We start from the raw sequence: 22,531 nt of genomic DNA on the forward strand, positions 1-22,531 counted from the left end.
GAGCGGGCGGGAGGCAGCGGCGTACCCTGACCCGGAGCCCCGGGGGCTGCGGGCTGCCCGCCCCCCGTCCGCCCTCGGCGGGGTCCCCGCGGCCGCGGCGCGTTCGGCTGCCCCGGGAGCGCAGCGGGCGCTCGGTGCGGGGCCCGCGCCCGCCTCACGGTGGCGCGGTAAGCACATGGACAGGCCCGGGCGCGGGCAGCCGGGAGCGCGCTCCGCTCTGCCTTCATCGGAATCACAGTCCCGGTGATGTTTCGGATAAATCAAACCGCTGCTACAGCGGCGCAGGGACGGGAGGTGCGCGATGCTCCGCGCCGGCGGAAGGTGTTTCAGCCTCCCCGGTCGGCGCAGAGCCCAGCGGCATCGGAGCGAGGGTCTGCGGCATCTGAAGAGCACGGTCTCACCTGGGGTTAGTGTTCCCCTCCCCCTCTCAGTCTCACTCCTCCCCCAGCCCCCCAGGAGAAGTTTGCAAAGAATGTGATGGAGAGTGTAAAGCAGCAGATGCCGACGTTAAGCTCCGGCTCGGTTCGGGCACAAGGAGCTGAGCCATAGCCCCGAGCCACCGCCCTCGTTAGCAGAGCAGCGCACCCCTGTCACCCGGGGGTACCCGTGGGGGACAAACACAATGTAGAGTCATCTTACCTCCGAGCCGAGGGAGCAGCCTGCGAGGCAGGAGCGGGAGCGGCGCGGCTCCTGCCTCCCGCCCCGGCCGGTCCGTCACCGCGCTCCGGCAGCGCCGCCTCGCCCGCCCCGCCGGGCTCCGCTCTCGCCGGGCTCCCCCCGCCCCCGGCGGGCAGTCCCCCGCCTCAGCCCCGCACACATCCGCGACTCAGGGGCAGCGTTTCGAGGCAATCCTTGCCGGTGCAAATCCCCCGAGGCTTCTCTTCGCCAGAGCGTGGAACAAAATTGCCGGTTCCCCTGAGTTTTTGTCAGGCTGTGCTGGCGCTCGGGAGCAGGTAAGGCGGCTGCTGGCTGCCAGCGATCCCCGCTGCACTTGCAGCGAGCAGCAGGAGCCGGTGGAAGTGGGAGTGTGGTCTGCTCTTCATTAGGGAGGGGGGAACGGACCCTGGAGGTGATGCAGTGAAACACTTCTACTCCCTTGCATTGTGTTTGTCACAGATCACGGGCGCTCTGCTTTTATAACATTCAAGCATTCTCAAACCCAACCGGAATAAGTTCTGATCCTCCCCTTTAGTTTACATTGGGGTTGTCAAAGGATTAAATAAATGAAACTTTATTTGACCGTGGAGTTTACAGACCCTGGGATCCCTGCGCGCTCTGGCCTTATTCTAATTCTATAGCGGTAATTACCCTTCGTTTCTTTAAGTGCAATAGATTTATTGCCTTAGAGACTATGCACAGTTTGATTGAATTATTCATTTTTTTTCTTTGGTGTAGACTGCATCTGGGGACTGATGTGACGTGTAGATTTTTTTTTCAGGAACAAAGGGAATGTGGAAATGAAAGAGAGAGGGAGAGAGAGGCTGGCAGATGTGATGAGATGCGGTGAAGGTGTATCCAGCTTGGCACTCCCACTCCTCTCTTCTCCTCTCATTGCAGCCCTGGGTGACTCTCAGGCTAACACAAACAGCTTTTCTTCCGCAGCCTGCCCTCTGTCACTGTAAGTACAACAGCCTTCTCTTATCAGCATGCAAATTCCAGCCACTCACTACCTTAGCCTGGTGTTTGCACTTTAGATTTACAGAGGGGACCTTTAAAATGAACTTTCCGAGACAGGAAGGGGTTTTCATGTCGAACTTGCTTTTATTTTCTTTGTAAAAGTTTATGTGGTTTTTCCAGTTCTCTCTTCACCCCCCCCCCTTTTTTTTTTAATTTTTTTTTTTTTTTTTTAACGGCGGGGGCGTGGAGAGGGGAGATTGTTGCTGCGGCTTTTCCCTTCACTATCAAGATGATGCACAGTTTAAAATGAAATTAAAATCTCCTTGATCCTCTTTCTGCCAAGACAATACATTCTTGTTGGCAGATGACGCTGTAAGGAATTCAGAGTTTTTGTTTTCAGGCAGATCTTTAGCTTTGAGTGTTACAAAATGCAAACGTCTCCCCTAAATTTGGAGGAGTTCGCCAGAGGTTCTTGTTCTAGGGGAACTCATATCAGGTGATGGGTTTGCTTTTGAAGAAACGTGCAGTCATATGCTTCTATCCAGTCTAACAAAACTTTTTCCCAATCGGACGATCAGGCTTTAACTTCTTTTCCTTTAGCTTTCTCTCAGATGCTGTTGATTATTTTGCAAAAGTTTATCCGAACATCTTTAGCAAGCCTATAACAAGCCTTCATTGTCGGACAGTGTCCGCAGAGGGAATTTATAAACGTGCCTCTTAATTGTCCGGCATTAACTGGGGAGAGAGGGCCGTTTAGAAGTGGCTGAATGACTTTTAAAGTGAAATTCCTTGCCCTTTGAATCCAAAACTTCTGAGGCTGTTCCGCCAACTCTCCAGGAGTTGCAGGTTTGCTGCTCAGGTTAAAGATGCGGTACGTACAACTTAGCACACAGACAGGTTGCCTCGCTTGTTGAATATTGCTTTACTTCCACACATTTAATGAGACACACGGCGCAAAATGCCATGACAGCTGTGCACAGGTAAGTGCCCCGACGTGATGTGAGCGCCTGCGGTCCCTTCCCTGTGCAGGGACCCCCAGCAGGTCAGCATCCCTCCTCAACATCTGCCTGCGCTGCCTGCCTTTAGCCTTCATGAAGCCAAAGCAAGGACAGTAATTCCAAACGCGGTTTCTAAAAGTGGGGTGACACTACAAGTGAAAGCGTTTTCTTGTTTCTCGGCACGTGTACACGGATCCTCACGGCGGGTGTTCACTTACGCAAACAAAGAGGGAAGCACAATTGTCCCCGTGCAGCGCACACACGCACATTTGCATACAATGCCCAAGGAATCCTCTTCTCCTGCCGCCGAGAAGTTGCCGCTCCCCGGCACTGTGAGTTACATCTGTAACTTAATTGATCACACAGGGGAAGCAACAAGCTGGAGAGCGTTCCTTGCGCTCCGCGTGGGAGCGTGGCCGCATCCCTGCCGTGTCCTGCCCCAACCCAGTGTCATTCCCTGCACTGGAATTTCGGGAGTGCAGCGGGATGCTCCCCCGATTTGGAGCTAGGTGGGCGGTTGGATTTATCTGCTGCCTTAATTATCTCTTGTCCCATTCCCGCTTCGTATTTAATAAGGAAGATGCTACATTTGAGGAGTGGTTGGGATTTTTTTCCCCCTTTCTGTTTCTTGGAAGAAAAAAACTTTCAGTAACAAATTACTGGAGTTGCAGACTGAGGCAGACTATTCGTCCTTGTATTCTGATTTACATCTCTTTTCTTACATAGCTCATTTTAATATTTTTTTTCTTTTTGCGCGCCAAAGCTACACTAGTTGCGCAAAAAGTCAAGGTGTTTGCTTTACTTGCAGCAGGTTTAAATGTGTTACAAGGAAAGCGTTAGTGGCCAATCACGGAAATTCTTATAATTGAAGTTTAAAAAGGACAGAGAAATATCTCGAAAGACAGCTATATACTGCTGTTAATTCCATACACCGGGTAGCTGCAGCAAGGTGAATACTTTGAATTAGCCGAACGCAGGTGAATGCAAACTCAGTATTTACAATCATACAGTTCCCCCCGTCTCTGAATTTCACTTTTCAGTGTCTTTATTAAAATTGAAAGAGTGCATGGAAATTAGCTACTATACTCTCATCCAGCTAATTTGATTATAAAGCTTTATTAGATGATTATAAAGTTCTATTTCAAGGTGTTTGCTGCTTGCCGAATACGACTTGGTTACTCCTTTTATTGTAGTGGGATTGCCAAAAATATTGTCTAAAACAGGTCCACTATTCCAAGAGGTTCTGACTTACAACTCATTTTCTCTGAACTCGCCTCGAGCGGGGCGATAGCACCTCGGATAGCAAAGGCAGAGGATGCAACGTGCACGACTCCAGCAGTGTGTCGAGTTTTACAGCTTGTTAACAAAATGAAACAGAGCCAGGTCAGATCTGTCCTGTGCCATCGCGTTAATGCTCAATTTTCATCACGTCCTGCTGAAGCCAGGTTCATTCGCAGTGGGGCTGAGTGTGCTTCTGGGTCTAACCTAGTCTGCAAATTTCTACTTGAGAGAGAAGGAAAGCGAAATCAGGCTCTCTCCTCGTCTTTTTGGCCTCTATAAGTTATGAAGCTATTTTAAAATTAAAAAGTTTGTCTGTTACTAACTGTTCCAGGCGCCTTCTGGAAAATGGGGAGAAAGTGCCAAAAATACAGAGATGAATCAACAACTTCTCTCTCTCTCTCTCATTTTGTGGGCTTGAGGTTGCTTTCCGCACTCCCATCTTAACAACAGTTTAGCCTAGGTGTGAATAATATCAAAAGAGGGAGACGTTCGCTCTGCAGCGCTGTTTGCCCACCTGATCTGTGGGCCCCTGACAGTTTGAAAGACTCTTTTATGTTTACCTTTGGAATGCAAAAATACAGCAGGGAGACTTTCTTAGGTTTGCAGTATTCTGCCACTGGTTGATTTTCTCCTTAGCTCCTTATAGTTTTCCCTTCTTTCTCCCAGATTTTTCTTCCCCCCCCCCCCCCCCATCCCCAATTAGCACTTCCAAGAGAGCGTGAGTTCCTAAATTGGTATTCAAGCTGATATTCCAATCCTTATCTGTTGCCTTTTGGTAGGCAGAGAGAGGGATATTTATATATTGCCGCTGCTAAAATTTCTCGTCGTCGCCACGAGAATCCCAACTTCAGCTCGAGTCCGTCCTAAATCAGTTTTTCCTCTCCGGCCATACCTGTCTTTCCCCTTTCACTGCACTCACTCGTCACCTTTGTGTTGAATCCATCACTAAATAGTTTGTGGACTCTGAGTGCATTCTCTCCCCTTCCTCTTCCCCGGGTCCCTGTAGCTGGACTCCCATCTCTGGTGTAATTTATACTTCCCATTTCATCTCCCTTTTATTCCCCTCCCCCGGCCGTGCTGTGGGATCGGGCTCTTCAGAGACCCATTTATCAGCTGTCAGTAAGCGCTTGCTGAGTGCTTCCCTCTCGTAGTCCCCGCTCCCTCCCCACGCCGCCAGCCCTTCCCTCCTCCTGCACATCGTCTTTCTCCAGATTTTTTTTTTTTTTTTGTAATTTTATTTCCTGGTGTGTCCCGTGAGCCGGCGGGACTCTCCGGCGTGTGTGTCCCCACGCAGCGCGGCGGGCGGAGGGAGGGCGGAGGGCGGGCCGGCCCCGTGTGACACGGCCCCCCCAGCCCCGCGCCGCCCCGGCCCCGCGAACCGGCTCCCCCGGGACCCCCCCGCTCCCCCTCCTCCTTTTCCGGCCCCCGCCCCGCCCTCGCACCCCCTCCCCGGTAACTTTCTAGTACCTTTCCTCACCACTCCGGGCAATCAGTGGTCATTAGCGAGAGCAAGCGGTGTAGGGTTTCATGTGTCTAATGGCCCTGTGAGTGGTGATAGCTGCGCGGGGATGCGGCTGGCAGCCCGCGCCGATTTCACTTTCTGTTTTGTGCTCACTTTCTCCGCAGTTGTTGCTTTCCCCGCTCGCTCCCAGCCTCTCTCTCTCTCTCTCTCTCTCTCTCTCTCCCTCTCCCTCCCTCTCCCTCTCTCTCCCTCCCTTCCCCTCTCCCTCCTCTCTCTCCCTGTGTTGTCTCATCTTGCCTGTGCTGTCTGGGCGGGGGAGCCCTGCCTCCTTTTGCCTTCCTCAGATCAATGCCCTGGCCACTCACTTTCTGATGTTGCACGACGGGAAATGCTTTGAATACTTACGACATGGCCGCTCACATTGATTGCCAAGATTGACAGCAGTAACCATCGCCTTCACTTGTTTCAGGAGGAAAAAAAAAAAAAATGAACCTGATTGTAACCAAATCTCCAGGCAACCCATCCGCAAACTTCTAACGATCGGGATCCTGCACATCCATGGCCCGGAGAAACACCAGCAGACTCTAGTTCATTTATTTTATTTTATTTTATTTTATTTTACCGAATTACTACCCATTTATTCCTCTCCCCTCCCTCCTCCCCCCCCCCCTCCCCACCTCCTTCCCTCTATTTTTTTTTTAATGAAAATTACCGAAGCGCGTTGCAAAAAAAAAAAAAAAGGAGGCTCTCCCAGTGCTTTGTGCCACACTGGATCCCGAGGAGGTAACCAGGAAAACCAGCCCTATTGTGTTGTATACCTGTTGTTTGCTGTGGTGTGTAGTGCTGCGTGGCTTGGTGGCGGTGGCGGTGGTTTAATGGGTTTTCGCTGGATTTATGTCGCTTTGCAGGAGAGAATCCGGTTCCCCCTGCGCTGTCTTTAATGGGTTATTAGTTGCAATTGAGTGAAGCAGCAGCGTCCGGAGATAGATCTGTTGTTTAGCTTTTAACATTGCTGAATTCACCCCTTCCCCCCGCCTCCCCCTGCACGATTATTTACTTTTATATCACGAGGGTGTTGTGTTTCTTTTTTCTTCTTCTTCTTCTTTTTTTTTTTTTTTCCTTTTCTTTAGGGAAAAGTAGTTATAGTCTCGTCCCCGTGCGAGTTTCCGGGGCTGTTTGAATCCCGAGGTTTCCGAGACGTTAAGGGACCCCAGTACCTTGAAATCACAACACTTTCTCATCCTTCCCGAGTAGAGTTTATTTTAAAATGTAGTGACAGATCAGCGTTGTATTTTAAGATCACCCACGGCAGGCGAACACATGGTGCGGGAAGATATTGTACGTAAGGAACTAACACGAGAGGGAGAAAGAGAGAAAGAGAGGAAAAATAAAATCCGAAATAAATCTTTGAGAGCGGAGCGCTGCTGTCATTGCTCCGAAGTGCTCGCGTGGGTTTCTCCTGGCGGATAACCCCGAGAGACGCGGGATGGAGAAAGGCGAAGGGAGTTTAGTGGTGCTTGTGGGTTCTGCGCTAAGTTTGAGGTGGGTGAGTGCTTTGAAGTTGGCCGGGGACGGCTGCGGGGAGCACACAAAGCTGCGGGAGCGGCGGCGGCCGTGCCGCGCTCGGCCACGGCGCGGCGCTGTCCCGAGGAGCCGCCGCGCTGCGCCGCCGCCTTATCCCTCCCAGCAGAGCCTTTGGATAAAGTTATACAGAAAACTTTAAAATTGATATCGCACCCTAATTTGTGATACACAAGGAGGGGGGAAGAAGGCAGTCCATCATCAGAGAGCTCTGTTTACACCCGGGGAAGGGGAAATGCGTGCCGCTTTGTGGCAACAGTCGACTTGGGATTTCTTGCTGCCTTAGCTCTTTGCCGGAGGTCATGCAAATCGACCTTAAAAGAATGCATAAGCCATAAATTAAAATAAACCCTTAGCCAGAGGCTGATCCATAAGTAGACAATACCTAACCTGGACAAAACGGCTTCCTTTGCGAGCTGAAAAAAAGAATAGTGCCTAAACTAAATGCAAAGTAAGTTTTCAGGAAGTATTTCACTTACTATTATTACTGTTATTCTTCTTTTAAAATAAAATAGTGGCAGTTGCAACAAGCTAGAGCAGCTGTTTACAGGCGGTGCTGCAGGATACGAATGAGGCAAGGTGTGTCTGGTGGAGAGCTTATTCTTTTCCTGGGTTCCACTACCTTCGAAGCTGTTTATTTTTTTGGATTGGGGATAAGAAGCCTCTTTTACCGTACAAGCAATTTGATGTTTTATCTCGGATAATGCTGAAGAGTTTATGGCCAAATCTGGGTTGCCTGCAACTGTCACATGCGCGCACACAAGCTGTGTCTGTATATAATAGTCTCGGGGCTTGTTTTTTTTCCCGCAGTTTTTGACAATTGTTCCATTCATGATCCTGAAAGGAATCATCAGTGGGAGCTAATGAGTGTGCCTCTGCGGCTTGCCCTGCTCCGGGGAGGAGCGGGCACCGGCTCTGCCCGCTCGTGTAATGCATGCACGCGTGTACTGGCGGCGGGGTCGCGGCTGGGTGTAGATACGGGAGAGGGAGAGCAGATAGGCGTGATGCGAGCAGGTACTTCCACGCGTGCAGCGCCAGCCGGGCCGCCAGAGCGTGTCCCCGGGCCGGCACCCCCGGCCGCGGCCCGAGCCGTGCGGGGCGGCGAGCCCGGCCAGGGCCCGGAGGTCACTCGCAGGCACCGCTCCTGTCCAGCCGAGCGCTGTCTCCGCTTCCTGCGGGCCGTCTCACCGTGGGGTTTGCTGCGGTTTGTTATTTGTGAAAGGACGGGAAGGAGTGAAAGTGGCACCGTGAAAGGACAATTAGTGTTGTGTCTGAGTGGCCGGGGTGGGGGGAAGGGGGGCCGCAGGGAAAGGCAGCCCGGTGGGAGCCTGAGGACGGCAGATTAGTGCTGTCCTAGGGGTGTTTCCCAAAAACAGAGAGGTGAAACTTTTTGTGATAAAGTGATATATCTTCGCCTGCTGTTTGTAGATAAGGTATATGTTTATTAAGCAAATTTAAATAGCCTTGGGCACACGAGCGGCACTTTGTTCCTACTGCTTTCTTTTACCATCACTTTAACATTTTTTGCCATTTCCATCCTCAGTGCTGATCGCTGAGGACTGGAGAACAGTTCTATCCAGTTCTCAAACAGAGTTTGAAGTCCAAAAATTAACGAATTTCCCTTTCTGTATTCGTGTAATGGAGCAATTTTGAAACCTGTTTTGAGACTTCGACTTGACTTGACTTGTTTTATTGACGTGCTTGTGCCCACTCATTTAATTAAGCCATTATAATACCATAAAGTAAATAATAAGAATGAATGTGAGATATGTGCATGTAGCCTGCCATTATATACAAATATTTCCCTGGAAAAGACCCTTTAAAAAACTTTTTTTCAGCACCCCATGGTTCTTTGGCAAGATCTTATTGCAGGTTTTTGTTTTGAGCCAGGATATTTCGTGGGTTTCTGTGCTCATGACGTTACATGCACACTACGCTTGGAATATAAACAGCAAGCGTACCTAGCAGCTCATTCTAGTAAAACTAAGGAATAATTATTTATAGTGAGTACGTTTAAAAGAAAATAATGAGGTCATTTGGAGTATGCTGCAGTTTGAAGTAGCTCGACACCTGGCAGAAACTACATACGCATTTTCTTCAGACTCTGCACTATCCATAACTTTTCTTATAATACATTCTTGTGTTAAGTGAGAAAAGCTGTTTGTAAAACAATCCCCTGGCTGGTTCCAGTATTGGGTGAAGCTGATCCTGTAATGGCATTTTGTTTTGAACAGTTGCTGTAGTTGAAGTTCCCTCATAAGGTAAGGTGGCACTGGGTCTGAAAGGAGGTCCAAATGCCACATTTATAATTAGACTGCCAATTCAGCACATTGTATCTATTGCTATACAGGGATATACTGCTGTGTCTGGTCTCTCAATAGACTGTATTCAGAATTAGCCAATTCAACTGCTTAAACTTTGGAGTCAAATTTAGAATAGGCAATGAGAGAAGGAAAGAAAGAAAACAATAATGCTTTCTTTTTTTCCCTCAGCTAGCTATTAAAAGCCAAAGAATATAGGGAAACCAACCCAGGCACTGCTCTTGGAAGCCCTGCACTGAGCGCAGCCTGGCCAGCCTCGCCTGCAAAACCATTTTGAAGCGCGCTTCTCCGGGGGGAGGGGAAGGTGAGCCCTGGGCATCGCTCCCAGCGCCGCTCTCCAGGCCGCTTCCCGGGCCGCGCCGGGCGCCCGCAGCCGGCGGAGGGGGCGCGGGGCCGGGCCCGGAGGGGCAGCTCGGCCCGGCCCGGCCCTGCCCCGGCCGGGGACCCCGGGCTGCAGCGCCCGGCCCCGCAGAGACCCCCGGGGCGGGCCGGCCCCCGGAGCCTCCGAGCCCCGCGGGGCGGGAGCGGCCGCGCCGGGGACCCCGCGCCCCCTTAGGGCCGGGCCGGGCTCCTGGCCGCCGGCGTGTGCCCGCCTTGGCCCCGGCTGGCGGCTCCCGGCCCCTTGCCTCCTGTCGCACTTCTCGTGTCGCTCGCCCCGGCTCCCCCGGCCTCCTCCCCGCGAACTTTAATTCATTCAGCGATGAGCGCGTAAGAGGCCCTTTGGTCGGCAGCCTCTCATCCTCTGCTAAACGCATTATTTTGTCCCTCCTCCCTGCAGCGCAGTGCTCCGTCTCGGTACTGCTGGGAGGCTGAGCTGGGCTGCCTCAGCGCTCCCTCGGTTTCCTTCTCTGCTAGATCGCAGGGTGCAAGCCAGTGCCATGTGTATAACACAGCATAAAGGGAGCGAGACAGATGGCTGTCTCTCCCTGCACGTTCCCGACTCTCCGCTCAACTTATGTAACTGCTGCGTTTTTTCCTTTTTGCGTTTACACACCGGGGAAAGCGACAAGAGAAACAAAGTGGAGCCCATCAGTTTCACTGGTAAGGCCACAAGTGCCTGACTTGTAGAAAATAATAGCTGATGTCCAAAGTTAGTTGCCTTCACTTGTCAGCTTGATTTTGTTCACAAGTGGGAACTGCCAGTGCTTGTTCCCTCGCCAGTGGTTTTTAATATGTGGCCAACAACTGTTTGTGGTCACTTCCCGCTGAACTTCTTCTGCTCAACAGGAAAAAAAAAATCTCTTTGGGCATGTTTTTTGCATCTTTGATTGTATTTTTAGTCCAAAATATTCACATATCCCTGCAGTTCTTGGAGGCCTTGAAATATCTTGTGGCAATAAAGGCCAAAGCTTTGCATGATGACAGCAATAACAAAGACTTTTTTTTTCCTCAGTTGGCATTAGAAAGTTTCTTTAGTCCGCTTTTATCTGCTAAACACTGTGATCACCTTGGGAGATACCACTTCAGGAAGCATATCCATTAATCTTTTACACTTGGGTTGATTTCCCCCTTGGACGTGTATAGATCACACTCCAAAGGCTTCAGTGTATTTATTTATTAATTTATTTATTTTCCAGAACAAAAATTACTTCGGAAAGAGAAGCCAGGATGCACTTTCCTTTCCACCCCATACAATGGGATGTTGTATATTTCCTTTTTTCCACAGCGTCACCTTAGAGATCAGTGGGCTGGTTTGGCAGGCCTTGCGTGTCGTGGCTAAAGTTTTCAGAAGTTATGCAAATAGGGGTGTTTGTGTACATGTGAACTATGTCAACTGCAGTGATACAGTGACATATTTTTAAAACATTTCAGTTCATACAGTAAATCACAGAGGCAGAGCCTTGGAACATTTCTGCATGGTGTCAGAACCTGGGAGAGAAGTGCTGCTGTGTGATGTGTTCGGTAGTTCACATAGAACTAACTCGTCAAGTAGCAGCAAGAAACACAGAGGTGCATGTTTCAGGTTTGTACTGTAGCAAGCTGATTTCTGTTCATCCCTTTCAGTGTCTTCTTGTGTAATTTTTATTTACACAATTTTCTCAGTTTTTCCTCAGGTAGAACAGCAAGAATGGGAAATTTTAGGGGACTTATTACCAAATCACAGAAACTGAATTTTCTTTTCTTTTCTATGAGCCATTTGGAATTTTTTAGACACGTGATTCTCTCACAGTATGTATCTGTACATGTGTCATTGCAGGCCATTACATCATATTATGAAAACAACAAAATACCCCAAATCCTGTCATTAGTAAGGTTGTGGACTGGACTGGTGTGATGCCTGTGTGAAATACGTGCCTATTTATTTAGATGTAGTTCTGCACAGAAGAGGGAGATCTGATAGATGTATTTGCTGGAAAGCAGCCGATTTCTACAGTGATAAAACTGGATAATTACATGTTCCCAAAGCCTTTTCAGCACAGAAGTAGGTGTTCTTTTAAAACATTATTCTGTGGCAACAACAAATATTTGTGACATCATTGTAAGAGATTTCCTGCCAATTTTTAGTTTACTGTCTTTCACAAAGTCTAGAGTTCTTTGGAACTCGTGAAACTGCTACAGATAGCCATCGTATATTCAAGTATTCAGTGAAGTTTTAAATAATTCTCTTTCAATTAGTAGAACAGGAACCTGAAAAATGGATTTTCTCTTAAAGAAACAAGAATCAGTACACAGACATTTCTCTCCGCCTCTTGTATATTTTAAAACACCCATATCAGTTTTGTGTTTACTGTTTTGTCTTCTTAAATTAAGAAGAAAAAAACCAGTGTCCCAAGTCTGAAAATCATCGCTTGGAAATTAGTTCAATCAAATATTTCTTGAACCTTGTGAATTGGAAAGAGTAAGATAAAATTAGGTATATTGTTAAACTAGGTTAATCAGAGTAATTCATTTATAGTGCAGAATGAATCAATCGATATCTTTTTGAAGTCCGGCAAAACATTCCATCAAGTTAATGTGTTTAAGGGTATCATATCAGGGACAGACAGGTACTAGCAGTGATAAAAAACAGATAACCCGCAGCAAAATGATTTACAGATGGGTCATTATCATCTATAGAGAGCTCACGCAGATCATATTCTTTAGAAAAAGAGAATGCAATTCTACAGAGCTAGGAGAATTACCTAAATAGGTCTGAATATTTAATGTTTTTTTCTGAATGACTAGTAGAATTTGCAAAGCAAAATTTTTAGCCTTCTTACGGGCAGCATATTAATATAAGACACAGGAAAGTACTGGGTATTTTAAGTATTTTTGTGTTTATTTTACCTGTTCGTTGAAGTAAAGCTTGGGAAATATTTTGCTTCTTCTTGTGTGAACTTTGTAGTGCTTATCTTTAAAATATGTTCAAGAATGTAACATCCAAATTAAAAAAAAAAAAAGGTGAAAAGTTTGATGTTAGTGATTTATTAGATTTCAGAACCTATTCCGTACAGCAAGTGGCGGAGTTGCATCTCTTCCATCCGTGGTAAGACAGGATGTCATTTAAATATTTTTTCTTTCTTCTTGAGCTAGACAGAAAGGTGTAGTCAATTGTGTCTCCAGTCACTGGTAGACTGACATAAGGCAATAGGAAACTCTAAAACCTCAGAGGTGCAGTATTGATTTGATTCCTAACTGCAAATCCTTCATATCATTGCTCCAAATATCTAACTTTACATCAATATTACCCATTCTTTTTATAGTGACACCATGCTTAGTAAAAAACTTCTAAGCACTGAGGTCAGGTGTTGAGATTGGATTCTAGTTTATTTTTTATGAATCAGATAAAGATTTCTGTGCATGAGACCGTATGTGAAGATGAGAGAACAAGAACATTTCCATATCAAAGGCAATATATCTGAGGCTGCATAGTAATTAAAATGCAGTGGTTTGGACTCTGTGCACTAGCACTTACACAGAGCGTTGTTGGGACCTTGTGCAGCATGCAGGCGGTTGTCTCTCGCATACTTCTAGAAATATACTTATAATTTTGTACAAACATTTATGCCAGTCCACACTTTTCTGTGGATAATTTGTATTTCATCCAAACCATTCAAAGTAGAAGTTATTTTTTGAGCAACCCCCTCATTATGGCTTTTGTGCATCAACTATTTTTATTCTGGTTGTTTGTATTTCCTCTTACCAGAATGATGGCTTGTTTATAGTCATATTTTTTTGTGTATTTCTCCAAGACCCCTTCCATATACCACTGAAATTTTATGACTTGCATAAAATATCTTGTATTAGAAACAAAAATGCTAATATCTTTTCAGATTTATTGAAAATGGTGTGATTTCTTACATACCATACTTTATGGCAAATTAAATGCATGTGCTGGAACATAATATTTTTAATGGAACAATATGTGTTTACTAATTCCAACTAACTGTTACACAGCATAAGGAGAATTTATATATTACTCCAAGGACCTGCCATTGTGGAAAAATTGACATAAAATACTGCATGGTGCTCCCTATCTGGAAACTCTGTTCTGGAATAAATGTAACTGTAGTTCCTGAGTGGATCACCCTGAGCTGTTCCGGAAGGGCTGCTGTTGAATTGTTTACTTCATAAACTGTGTTGGTCAGTGTCCCAGTGCGGAGGAGGCAGAGAGTTCTGCGAGTTTCCTCATTACTCAGAGATGCTCGTTCCACAGAGGCTCTATCCATTAATGCTCCAGAACTACTGAGGTGAAGCTTTTAGGAAGACTTTGTGCTCAAACAGATGTTTGCACTGTGATTGCATTGCAGCGATCTTGCAGCCTCGCTTAGTTCTGTCCCGTTTTAGGTGATGATTGATGGATGTATCCATTGGTACTTTGAGCTGGAATATCACCCTTTCAGAGACTGTTCTGCTTTTTACATCTGTGATGTTGCTGTGCATGGGCTCGTTCCACTGAGCTCCTGACCATTTGTGGTTAGTGAAAACCCGTGGTATTTTTGCACAAGTAGGGGGGGTTAACCTCAGTGTCGTGGTGTAATTCCAGCTACGATAGGATGGAGTTGCTCATCCACATTCTTGTAGTTTTAACTGGCTCAGTGAATCCTCACTTCCTTTCCTCAGTGCCGTGGTTGTGCTAAGGACACTCACAGCGTTCTACCTCAGAAGGACCAAATCCACCTGTTGAAGTAATAGGTAGAACTAGATGAGGACTCAGATTTTGGGAACTTTCTGAATAAGAGGGGTGCCATATGTCTGACTGGCTTATTGTTATTAGAATGAGCATTTTGAAGGATTTGATATATATTGAATTTGAATGTTGAGCTATTTCAGAGGAATATTTCAGAGGAATATTTTGATATAATTTGGTATTTGACAGATTCTCAGCTGGTATAAGCCAGTGTAACTCTGTTTACTTAAGCAGAAGGGTGCCTTTTTACTCTCACCACAATCACATTCCTTAGGCCAGGATGCAGTTCCTTTAGGGTTCAATGGAAAGGACTTTTTGTGACTGTGTGGGGAGGAGGCTTGCAAGTCAAGGTAACGTTTGTATTGGATTAACTGTAGAGAATAATTTGGTATCAATCAGGGTGGAATCAGGTTTGCCTACATGATGTTTCTTATGGCTTTGGGATGATATTAACAGGAATTCATCTCATATAAACTACATGTTAGACCAACTGTCCCTCCATATCTATCTTGCAGCAAGTCTTCTGGTACAGTATATTATGCAGCATGTGGGGATTCTGACTGCTGGCTTGCTGGCTTCCTGCAATTGTGGGGACTGTGGCTGTGTGTTTTTCTTTTTTCTGTTTTTCTTTCATTCATACCTGATCTGCTGAGGGCAGATTATCTTCTTGCAGGTCCTTTCATATTTTTCTTCTGCTAAGGGATTCGTGTAGGCCACCGCAGTGGGAATATACTTTATTTAACCTTAGTGCAAACATATGTAGATATGCAAGGAAATTTTTTTTAATGTCCCTAAGTAGTTGTGTTTCAGCATATTTTTAGTAGTGATTTTGTTGTGGTAGTCCCTATGAGTGAAATTTAGTATTGACCTCTGGTTTACATGCACATATTCTTACATTCTGCTGTCTGTATCTACTCTCCTTGCTTAACCAAAAGGTCAAAGATGAATTCCAGGAAAACGCTTTCATGCTTTCTGGTTGCCTTCTATAGGCCCTAGTTCCCATTATGCTACTCGTTCTTTCCACGTGGAAATTATGGTGCCCACGGTGTTTCTCTTTGGAAGTAACAATGGAATCTTAATTTATTTCAAACCAAGTTAGATATGATCAGCTTTTCAGCTTGATTTCATGAGCTAGAAGATAGTAGACTGGTGTTGGGATGAGATGATAGCTACACAGATTGTGGGGAGTCAGTTTAGAGAAGAGTAGTGATATGGAAAAATGTGAAACAGAAGAGACCAAGAAAGAAAGATATTGCCACCTAATGCTCTAGAAAAAGAAGTAAGACAAAGCATCTTCTCATTCTCATGTGTCTCTGTGCTTACCCTCAACACTCAGCCTGGACTTTAAGAAGCCAGGTCTGCTGCGTATTCAAGCAGTTCAGTGAGCCCCTGTTCCCTGCTTCAAAGATCTTCCCTCAACCTTTAGTGAAAGCCAAAAGCCTTTTCTCTCCTTGCTGGTCTACACAGTCTTTCCTCCTGGTTTGTGTTGTTCTTCAGTCAGTGAAAATTCTCATTATTTTTAACTTTGCTGCCTCCACTACACAAGAATGGTTCTATCTGTGATGTTTAAGACTGTAACAAAAGCTCTGACTAGCAGGGGCAGTGCAGCTACACCGGTGTGTATTTTAGTGCCATGTGTTTTATGGGCTGCATGGGTGTGCCCACTAACAGTTGATTTGAAAACACCATTGCACAACTCTCTGTGATGGAATGGGATCAAATTACGAACACAAAGTCATCACAATGGTGTAAAAGTGAAAGAATTTGAATGCTGTGTTACATAGTCTTTTCAGGGAAAGATAAAATGTGGATGAGAGAGTTAAAATGTACCTAAAGAGTAATTACGGAGGATTAGCTGGAGTTTCTAAATATGAAGTCTTCCCTTGGACAGATTGAATTCAATTTTTCACAGTATGAGTGTAACATAACCAAACCCAAAAGGAACAGAAGGAGACTGTTTTGCTGAATTGTTTGTATGGGTGATTTCCATTAGAAGTGCAAACGTCAAGGTTTAAGCTGTAGCTGTTCCTGCTTCTGATGAATCCTCCTCTCCATCCCAGTCAAAGTGGCACAGAAATCCCTAGGATAACCTATAAACCAGTAAGAGTCAAATCCATCCCCAAACTGGTTTTGATTGCTGTGTTTCTGTTGTGGAAGAGTTTTCTATTTCAGTAATTCAGCTTGGGATGATTAGATAAAGGAGGTGAAGGCTTGTTTCCCCTCACACTGGTGAAGTGTGGATCCCACATGATACTTCCTGTCTTTCACATATTGTCCCTTTAGTATCAATAGCAACTGGATGCAAATCAGGGTGGCATCTGCTAGTTTGTTTTCAGCTGACCGGGCTAAACAGCACATACGGAATTTACCACCAGGAGGCTGTGACCTCATCACAGACAAGTGACATTCCCACAAGTAGGTAATGAAACACCCCTATTGAGTGTAGCTAAAGTCCAAATCCTCCATAGAGTTATTACATATTCAGTTTAAACAGCTCTCCCAAACTTTAAAGCTGTCCCTCAATTTTTTTAAAATCCACTCACTGTTGTAGCTGGAACGGCAGCTGTCGCTGGTCTCTGCTGATGCCACTCTGTGCTGAATTGGGCCTTCTTGAAAGTGTGTGGGAGAAAAGAAGGGATGAAAAAACAAAGGGAGAGGAAGAGGAGGGGAAGGGATATGAAAGGACAAAGATGGGAGGGAAGAGTGAGTGAATGCATAGTATGATTGAACTGAATAGCAACTGTAATGCTTGTGTTGCTGTTGAACATGCACAGAGAATTTCTGTAGTCACATAGTATTTGGATATAGCTTGATGTATGTCAACTTTTAAAACTTCTCTATGTAGATGGTGTGATGATGTCTCCTAAGAAGATAACATGCAGTGTTTGAAGAAGTCCCTTTAGGGCTCACTGCATTCAAGACTCAACTGTGTACTCCTTTTCTGTTGCTCATCAAGTTATTCACAGCAAATTCTTTGGGACACAAGTTATCTGTCCTTGCTGTCTGAGAAAATGTAGGTTTCTAGGAAAGGTTTGAGTGGACCACTTCGGTCATTTTGGTCTTTTTTAGCAAGCATACATAAATATTATTTATATGATCAGCCCATGAATGGTTAGCACGAATCATAAACATTTTTGTGTTTTACTGATCATTCTAACAGCTGATTGTTAACAAACATTTTTGAGAGGATTAGCAGATTCTAGATGATCAGTGTAAATTAGTAATCCCAATATACATACACACCAGCTTATGATCTGAATTTTGGATGTGAAATGAGATTTTATTTTATGTCCTTTTGATCTTGTAGGTGATGAAGTTTTGAGACTAGCTACAGCAAAGCAGAAACGAAATAGGTACTTTAGAATCTGAAGTAGTTTCTGGGAATGTGGAGGGAGGGAGACGACTTGAATGAGAGGAAACAAGGGGAAAAAGGAAGAAAGGGGATAGGATGAGAAGCAGACAGACAGGAAAAAACCCTAGGATGTGTGGGGGCAAATCAGCATTAGTGGTTGCAGCCTTTCAAGGCATACCTAATTACTTTATTCTCCTCCTTCACTTAGGCTCTTCCACTTTCCAAGAACTGAGGATGAGATATCAAAATCAGCACTTTTGTCACTCACAATCAAATGGGATATTAATTGAGGTTAGAGGGGGAGTAATGATTGAACAGCTGTTGATAACTGGGATGTACAACCTCCAGAACTGCAAATATTTTGTTATGTAAAAGGGAAAAGTAGTTTTTCTATCTTTGCAGCTTTCTGGAAAATAGTGCCGTTCTTGTACTTTTAGCAAGAAGGTTTTTTGGACTTCCTGAGAGAGTTCTTTTAGAAGAACTGGACCATGGCCTGCAGCCTTCCAGCTGTGCGTGGTAGGCTGGGCTGGGCCCATGTTTCAATAACTGAGATGCAGAAGTAACAAATGTGGAGCCACTCCAAAAACACAAGAAATGTGAAGCTTTGTCATAAAATACATTGAGCCACTGAAACTTCCAGAGAAGGATCTGTAGATCCTCAATGTTTCTTCTGAGAGTGCCCAGGGTTAGTGGGATCATTCATTACTGTGGCTTCATCAGAATTCTTAAGCACGTAAAAAAAAAAAGCCAAGGAGCATATTAATGCTTTTTCTTGGTGAATGCTGTGGACCAGCAAATGGATCCCCACAGCAATGTTCCATCTAGTTAAAGCTGCTAGATTGTGGCAGCCAACTGTCTGATTATTTTCGGATCACTGTATGACTGGTTATGCATGTTCACTATTTCATTTCTATGCCACAGTGTAATACAGTAGTCCAAATGAGGCACAGCAGCCACTGCACAAAATAGCCTTCCACAATTTATTTCAAATCTTGTTTCTGACATAAAGGTGCATGTGGTTCATTCTATTCCCTCTAAGTTTCTCTGTGCAAGTACTCACTTGATTAATGTGTCAAGATCTTATGAAGCTTTTTAAAAGTTCAGATTCTAATGAAATGACTTTACTTATGTTTAAAAATACTTAGTATTTCAGAGCTTTTTTTTTTTTTTTGCAATGAATAGGGCCCTGAAATTAAAAAAAAAGGCGGAACATTAAACAAACAACCCCTTTTGCATGCAGATAAAAGGCTGTTTAATATTAGCCATGATTTGTTTGATGTGCAAAATGAATTTATTTGCATTTTGCTCTTCTGCTATTTTGCTTGTCCGAAAGCATAATCAGTGTGACACTCGGGCCTCCCTCTCCTCCTGGTGAATTCCAGAGCTGTGGTAAAGGCAATTGCTGGGTAAAGAGATTCTCATTTGCCAGAAGCCATTGACAGCCACAGGCTGCCTGTTCTCTGGTGTTGGAGCCATAACGACTATGATCAGAGGTATGAAGAGCAGTTTGCCTCTTCTCACCATTTTTGTATATAAAATAAATAGCAATGATGAATTAGAGAGCTGGCATTTATTCCCAATATTGATTCTTACAACTGAACTCAGCAGCACGTGTGTTTTCTCAGCCAGAGGAGTTGATGGGTTTTGGTTCTTTGTCTAGATGTAGTGGAAAATATTTATTTATTTATTTATTTGGGTGTCAAAAATCTGAACACGTAATTTATGTGTGGTTCATATCCTTAGAATGAAATTCAGAGTTATTGACTAGGACAGGTAGAAAATTCATATGCTTGAGCTCTTCCAGGTCCAGCCCCTAACATTCAAGGTTCAAGTCCTCGAAGATACCAAGTTCTCTGGTCCTAGTTCAAAAGACTATATAAGCACATGGTGAGCTTTAAAGCCCAGGAATAATCTCAGTGGGAATGAGACTATGTATGTGCTTAAAATTCAGCATGTAGTTAAGTACTTCATTGGATTGGGGCCAACATGCTTAGCACTTTGGAGGGCTGAATCCTTATTCACTGGTGGTGGTTTATATATTTTTTTGGCTTATGAATTTCCTCACTGACCTGCTCCTTTGTTTAATGATCAGCCCACAACATGGTCAGGATTAAAAACTTCTGGGGCTTGTTTTGTCTAGAAGGCTATGGATAATCTCCAGAGGGAATGGCTCATTTTACATAATTACTGATGCTAAATAAATATGTTCTTTATAATCAACTTATGTTTAATGTGAAATTGCTAAGATTTTTGATCAGGAGACCGACATTTGACCCAGATTTTATTTCTTCCTTGTTTGAACTATGTTGTTTATCTGCAGAAATTAATAATGGCTGTCTACAGCTAGTATATAAAATCCTGAAAATAAATTATATTTTTTTATATTGACTTTTCTGTTTCCAAGGTCTCTCTGCTTCCTACCACCTTCTTTGTATTTTTTTTTTAACTTGTTCCAAATGATCATTCTTCAGACAATTATTAGCAGTGATCTTTATCTAAACTGAGATCTCTAGGCAGTACTGTCAGATATTTGGTCTTGACTCAAAATGTCTTTGCCATGTAAGGTAATGGTTCTAATTGTTTTCCTTCTCCTCCTCTCACCTGTTCTGTTAAGAAGCAAAATCTTGGCACTACCTCAGTAGTGTTTCAGAAACCAGAGAATCTTTTTCTGTTACTGTGTGGTTGCTGTCAATTATATAGGAATTTTAAATAAATATTTGTCCATTAGTCTCTAAATTCTTGACGAAGCATCACAACTGAATAAACTGAATTAAAAAAAAAAAAAAAAAAAAAGGAAGCTGGGGGAAAAATCCTAGATGTCTCCAGGAAAGGTAATGGATGCCATTTCTCCTCAGCAGGAACAAACCTTGAGCTTTTCAAACCTCTGAGGGAAGAGACTTTCACTGTCTGTGTAAGAGTTTTTGCTTGCTCCCACCAGGATGGAATAGGGGTACAGTTAAGTGCTAGCTTAAATCTTGACTGTTTGTCTTTCTTTTTATGCTCTGTCTTTAAAATAGCTGAGGTAAAGTATTTATATAGCCTAGATTAGAGTGTAGACAGGCATGTTGTTGCACGTCTAGCTGGAGGGACAGAAGAAATCATACGTTTAGCTCCTCTTTCCTGCCTCTCGGCTGAGGTGCAGTAAATGACTGTGTGATTGCTTCGAATGCAATGTCACTGCGTGGTGAAGGGAGGTAGCTGAAACCACAGCTCAGACCATGCAGTGTCTGAGTGGAGGGACAGCCAGTTCTAGCAGGGAGAGCAGTTCTGTTGCGCTCCTACGAGGAGGAGCAGCACACGCCTCTGATGCAGCCCGGGGAGCAGTGGGCGCCAGCACTCAGGGCGAGGGAGGAGAACTTGGCGTTATCGATTGTTTTGATGCTGCCACAGACCGTGATTACGGACACGTTACTTTACTCACAGTACCCTTCTTTCCTCTTGTGCAATCTGCTGAGACTACAAGGTATAAAGAATGTCTCTAACTCAGTGTTTGCGCTGTGGTTAGTGTGTTTAAGTGTGTTCTGGGTGCAAATGCTAAGAGTTGCAAATGTATGAGCAGATAAATTTAATGCTGCTGTATGGACATGTGCTCTGAATCCACCACAAGAATCTAATTTCCAATTCAGTGTCAGTAAGGTCCTACATGCTTAAACCACTATGACTTTTTTTTTGCCAGTTACCAGAGATTCATTGAAGGAGGAGGGTTTAAAAACATTTATCACCTTAAGACGTTTAAAATCAGATAGCTCAAGAATGCTTTTAAGAAATTTAAATGGTAAAAGTGTTCCCAGTTCTATGAGTAGTGCCAAATGTGTCAAAAACTTGTGCCACTGACATTTTTATCTCAATCTGAGTTCAATTTTCTGTTAGTGATGACTATTTTTTTTAATATTTTTACTATTAGTCTAAAGGTTTATTCAGCTTGACAGTTGTAGGATTAGGCTTTACAAACAAAAGGGTAATATATCCTATGTTTACAAGTTAGCCAGAGGCCAGGTTTTATAAACTTTAAAAATACAGCTATTGCTAGTTTATAAAATAGACTAGTCAGCTTTCCAAGAGAGAAAATAAATCCAGCAATGGAACTGATTTCCATAGGAGTCCGGTACTCTCATGTATAGAAATACATTTTGACCTAAAGCAATGTTACATGTGAATCTTAAAAATGTTTTAAAAGAGGTAAAAATATGGAGCACAAAGCAGAGACATATGGGACTCAATTCTGTGAGTATCTCCTCCCCCCTCTGGGACCCTTTAGCTCTGTGAAAAGGGGAACTGAGCACGAGACATTCAGTGCCATTCAGAACAGGGGGCATGCAAGATTTTGGAACCTGATCTTTCCACTGCTTTCTGACAAGGGGTGCAATGGTTTTCATTAGTCAAAATCTGATAATAAGTTCATAGGTGGACCTGTAAGCACCTGTGTTATTGACAGACGAAAGTATCTTATGTTTTCTGCTGAAGGCCAGCTAGCAATATTTTTATTCTTAGAACTTCTACTCCAAACCTAAAGAGCTCCAATGATCATAGCAAGCAAAATAAAAAATTCTAGAAAAGAATTTAAGATATGTAGGGCAGCACAAGGATCTTTATTTACAAGCATGAAATATAAAGAAATTCCACATAAACACAGATTCCTGTTTTATCATTTGCAGCATGGAAATAATTAATCTTTGCATCAACTGTATTTACAAGAGATGAAGAGAACATCTATGGCTGCAGTGCTGGACATTTTTATTTAGAGTGTTTTTCTGTTTGTTTGTTATTTAGTAATGTTGCTCTGTGGGATTTGCCAGTGACTCTGGTGCA

At 44.3% G+C, this 22,531-nt stretch overlaps 1 protein-coding gene and 1 long non-coding RNA gene across 2 annotated transcripts in view; one reads left to right on the top strand and one right to left on the bottom strand.

Moving 5' to 3' along the window:
• The first annotated feature begins 246 nt into the window (after positions 1–246).
• LOC120410095 (translation initiation factor IF-2-like) overlaps positions 247–22,531 on the top strand; it is a 56,366-nt gene continuing 34,081 nt past the window's right edge. The window contains exons 1-3 of the mRNA XM_039552943.1: positions 247–406; positions 629–953; positions 1,439–1,618. Coding sequence (XP_039408877.1) covers positions 247–406; positions 629–953; positions 1,439–1,618 — 665 coding nt within the window. The remainder of the gene's footprint in view (positions 407–628; positions 954–1,438; positions 1,619–22,531) is intronic.
• On the bottom strand, positions 1,804–5,574 carry LOC120410163. The gene is made up of 2 exons (XR_005602119.1): positions 5,364–5,574; positions 1,804–4,115 (listed from the first exon to the last, which is right to left on the bottom strand). It is a non-coding gene; the product is annotated as an uncharacterized LOC120410163 (long non-coding RNA).

This window comes from Corvus cornix, chromosome 5, assembly GCF_000738735.6.
Source record: "Corvus cornix cornix isolate S_Up_H32 chromosome 5, ASM73873v5, whole genome shotgun sequence".
NCBI classification, from domain to species: domain Eukaryota; kingdom Metazoa; phylum Chordata; class Aves; order Passeriformes; family Corvidae; genus Corvus; species Corvus cornix.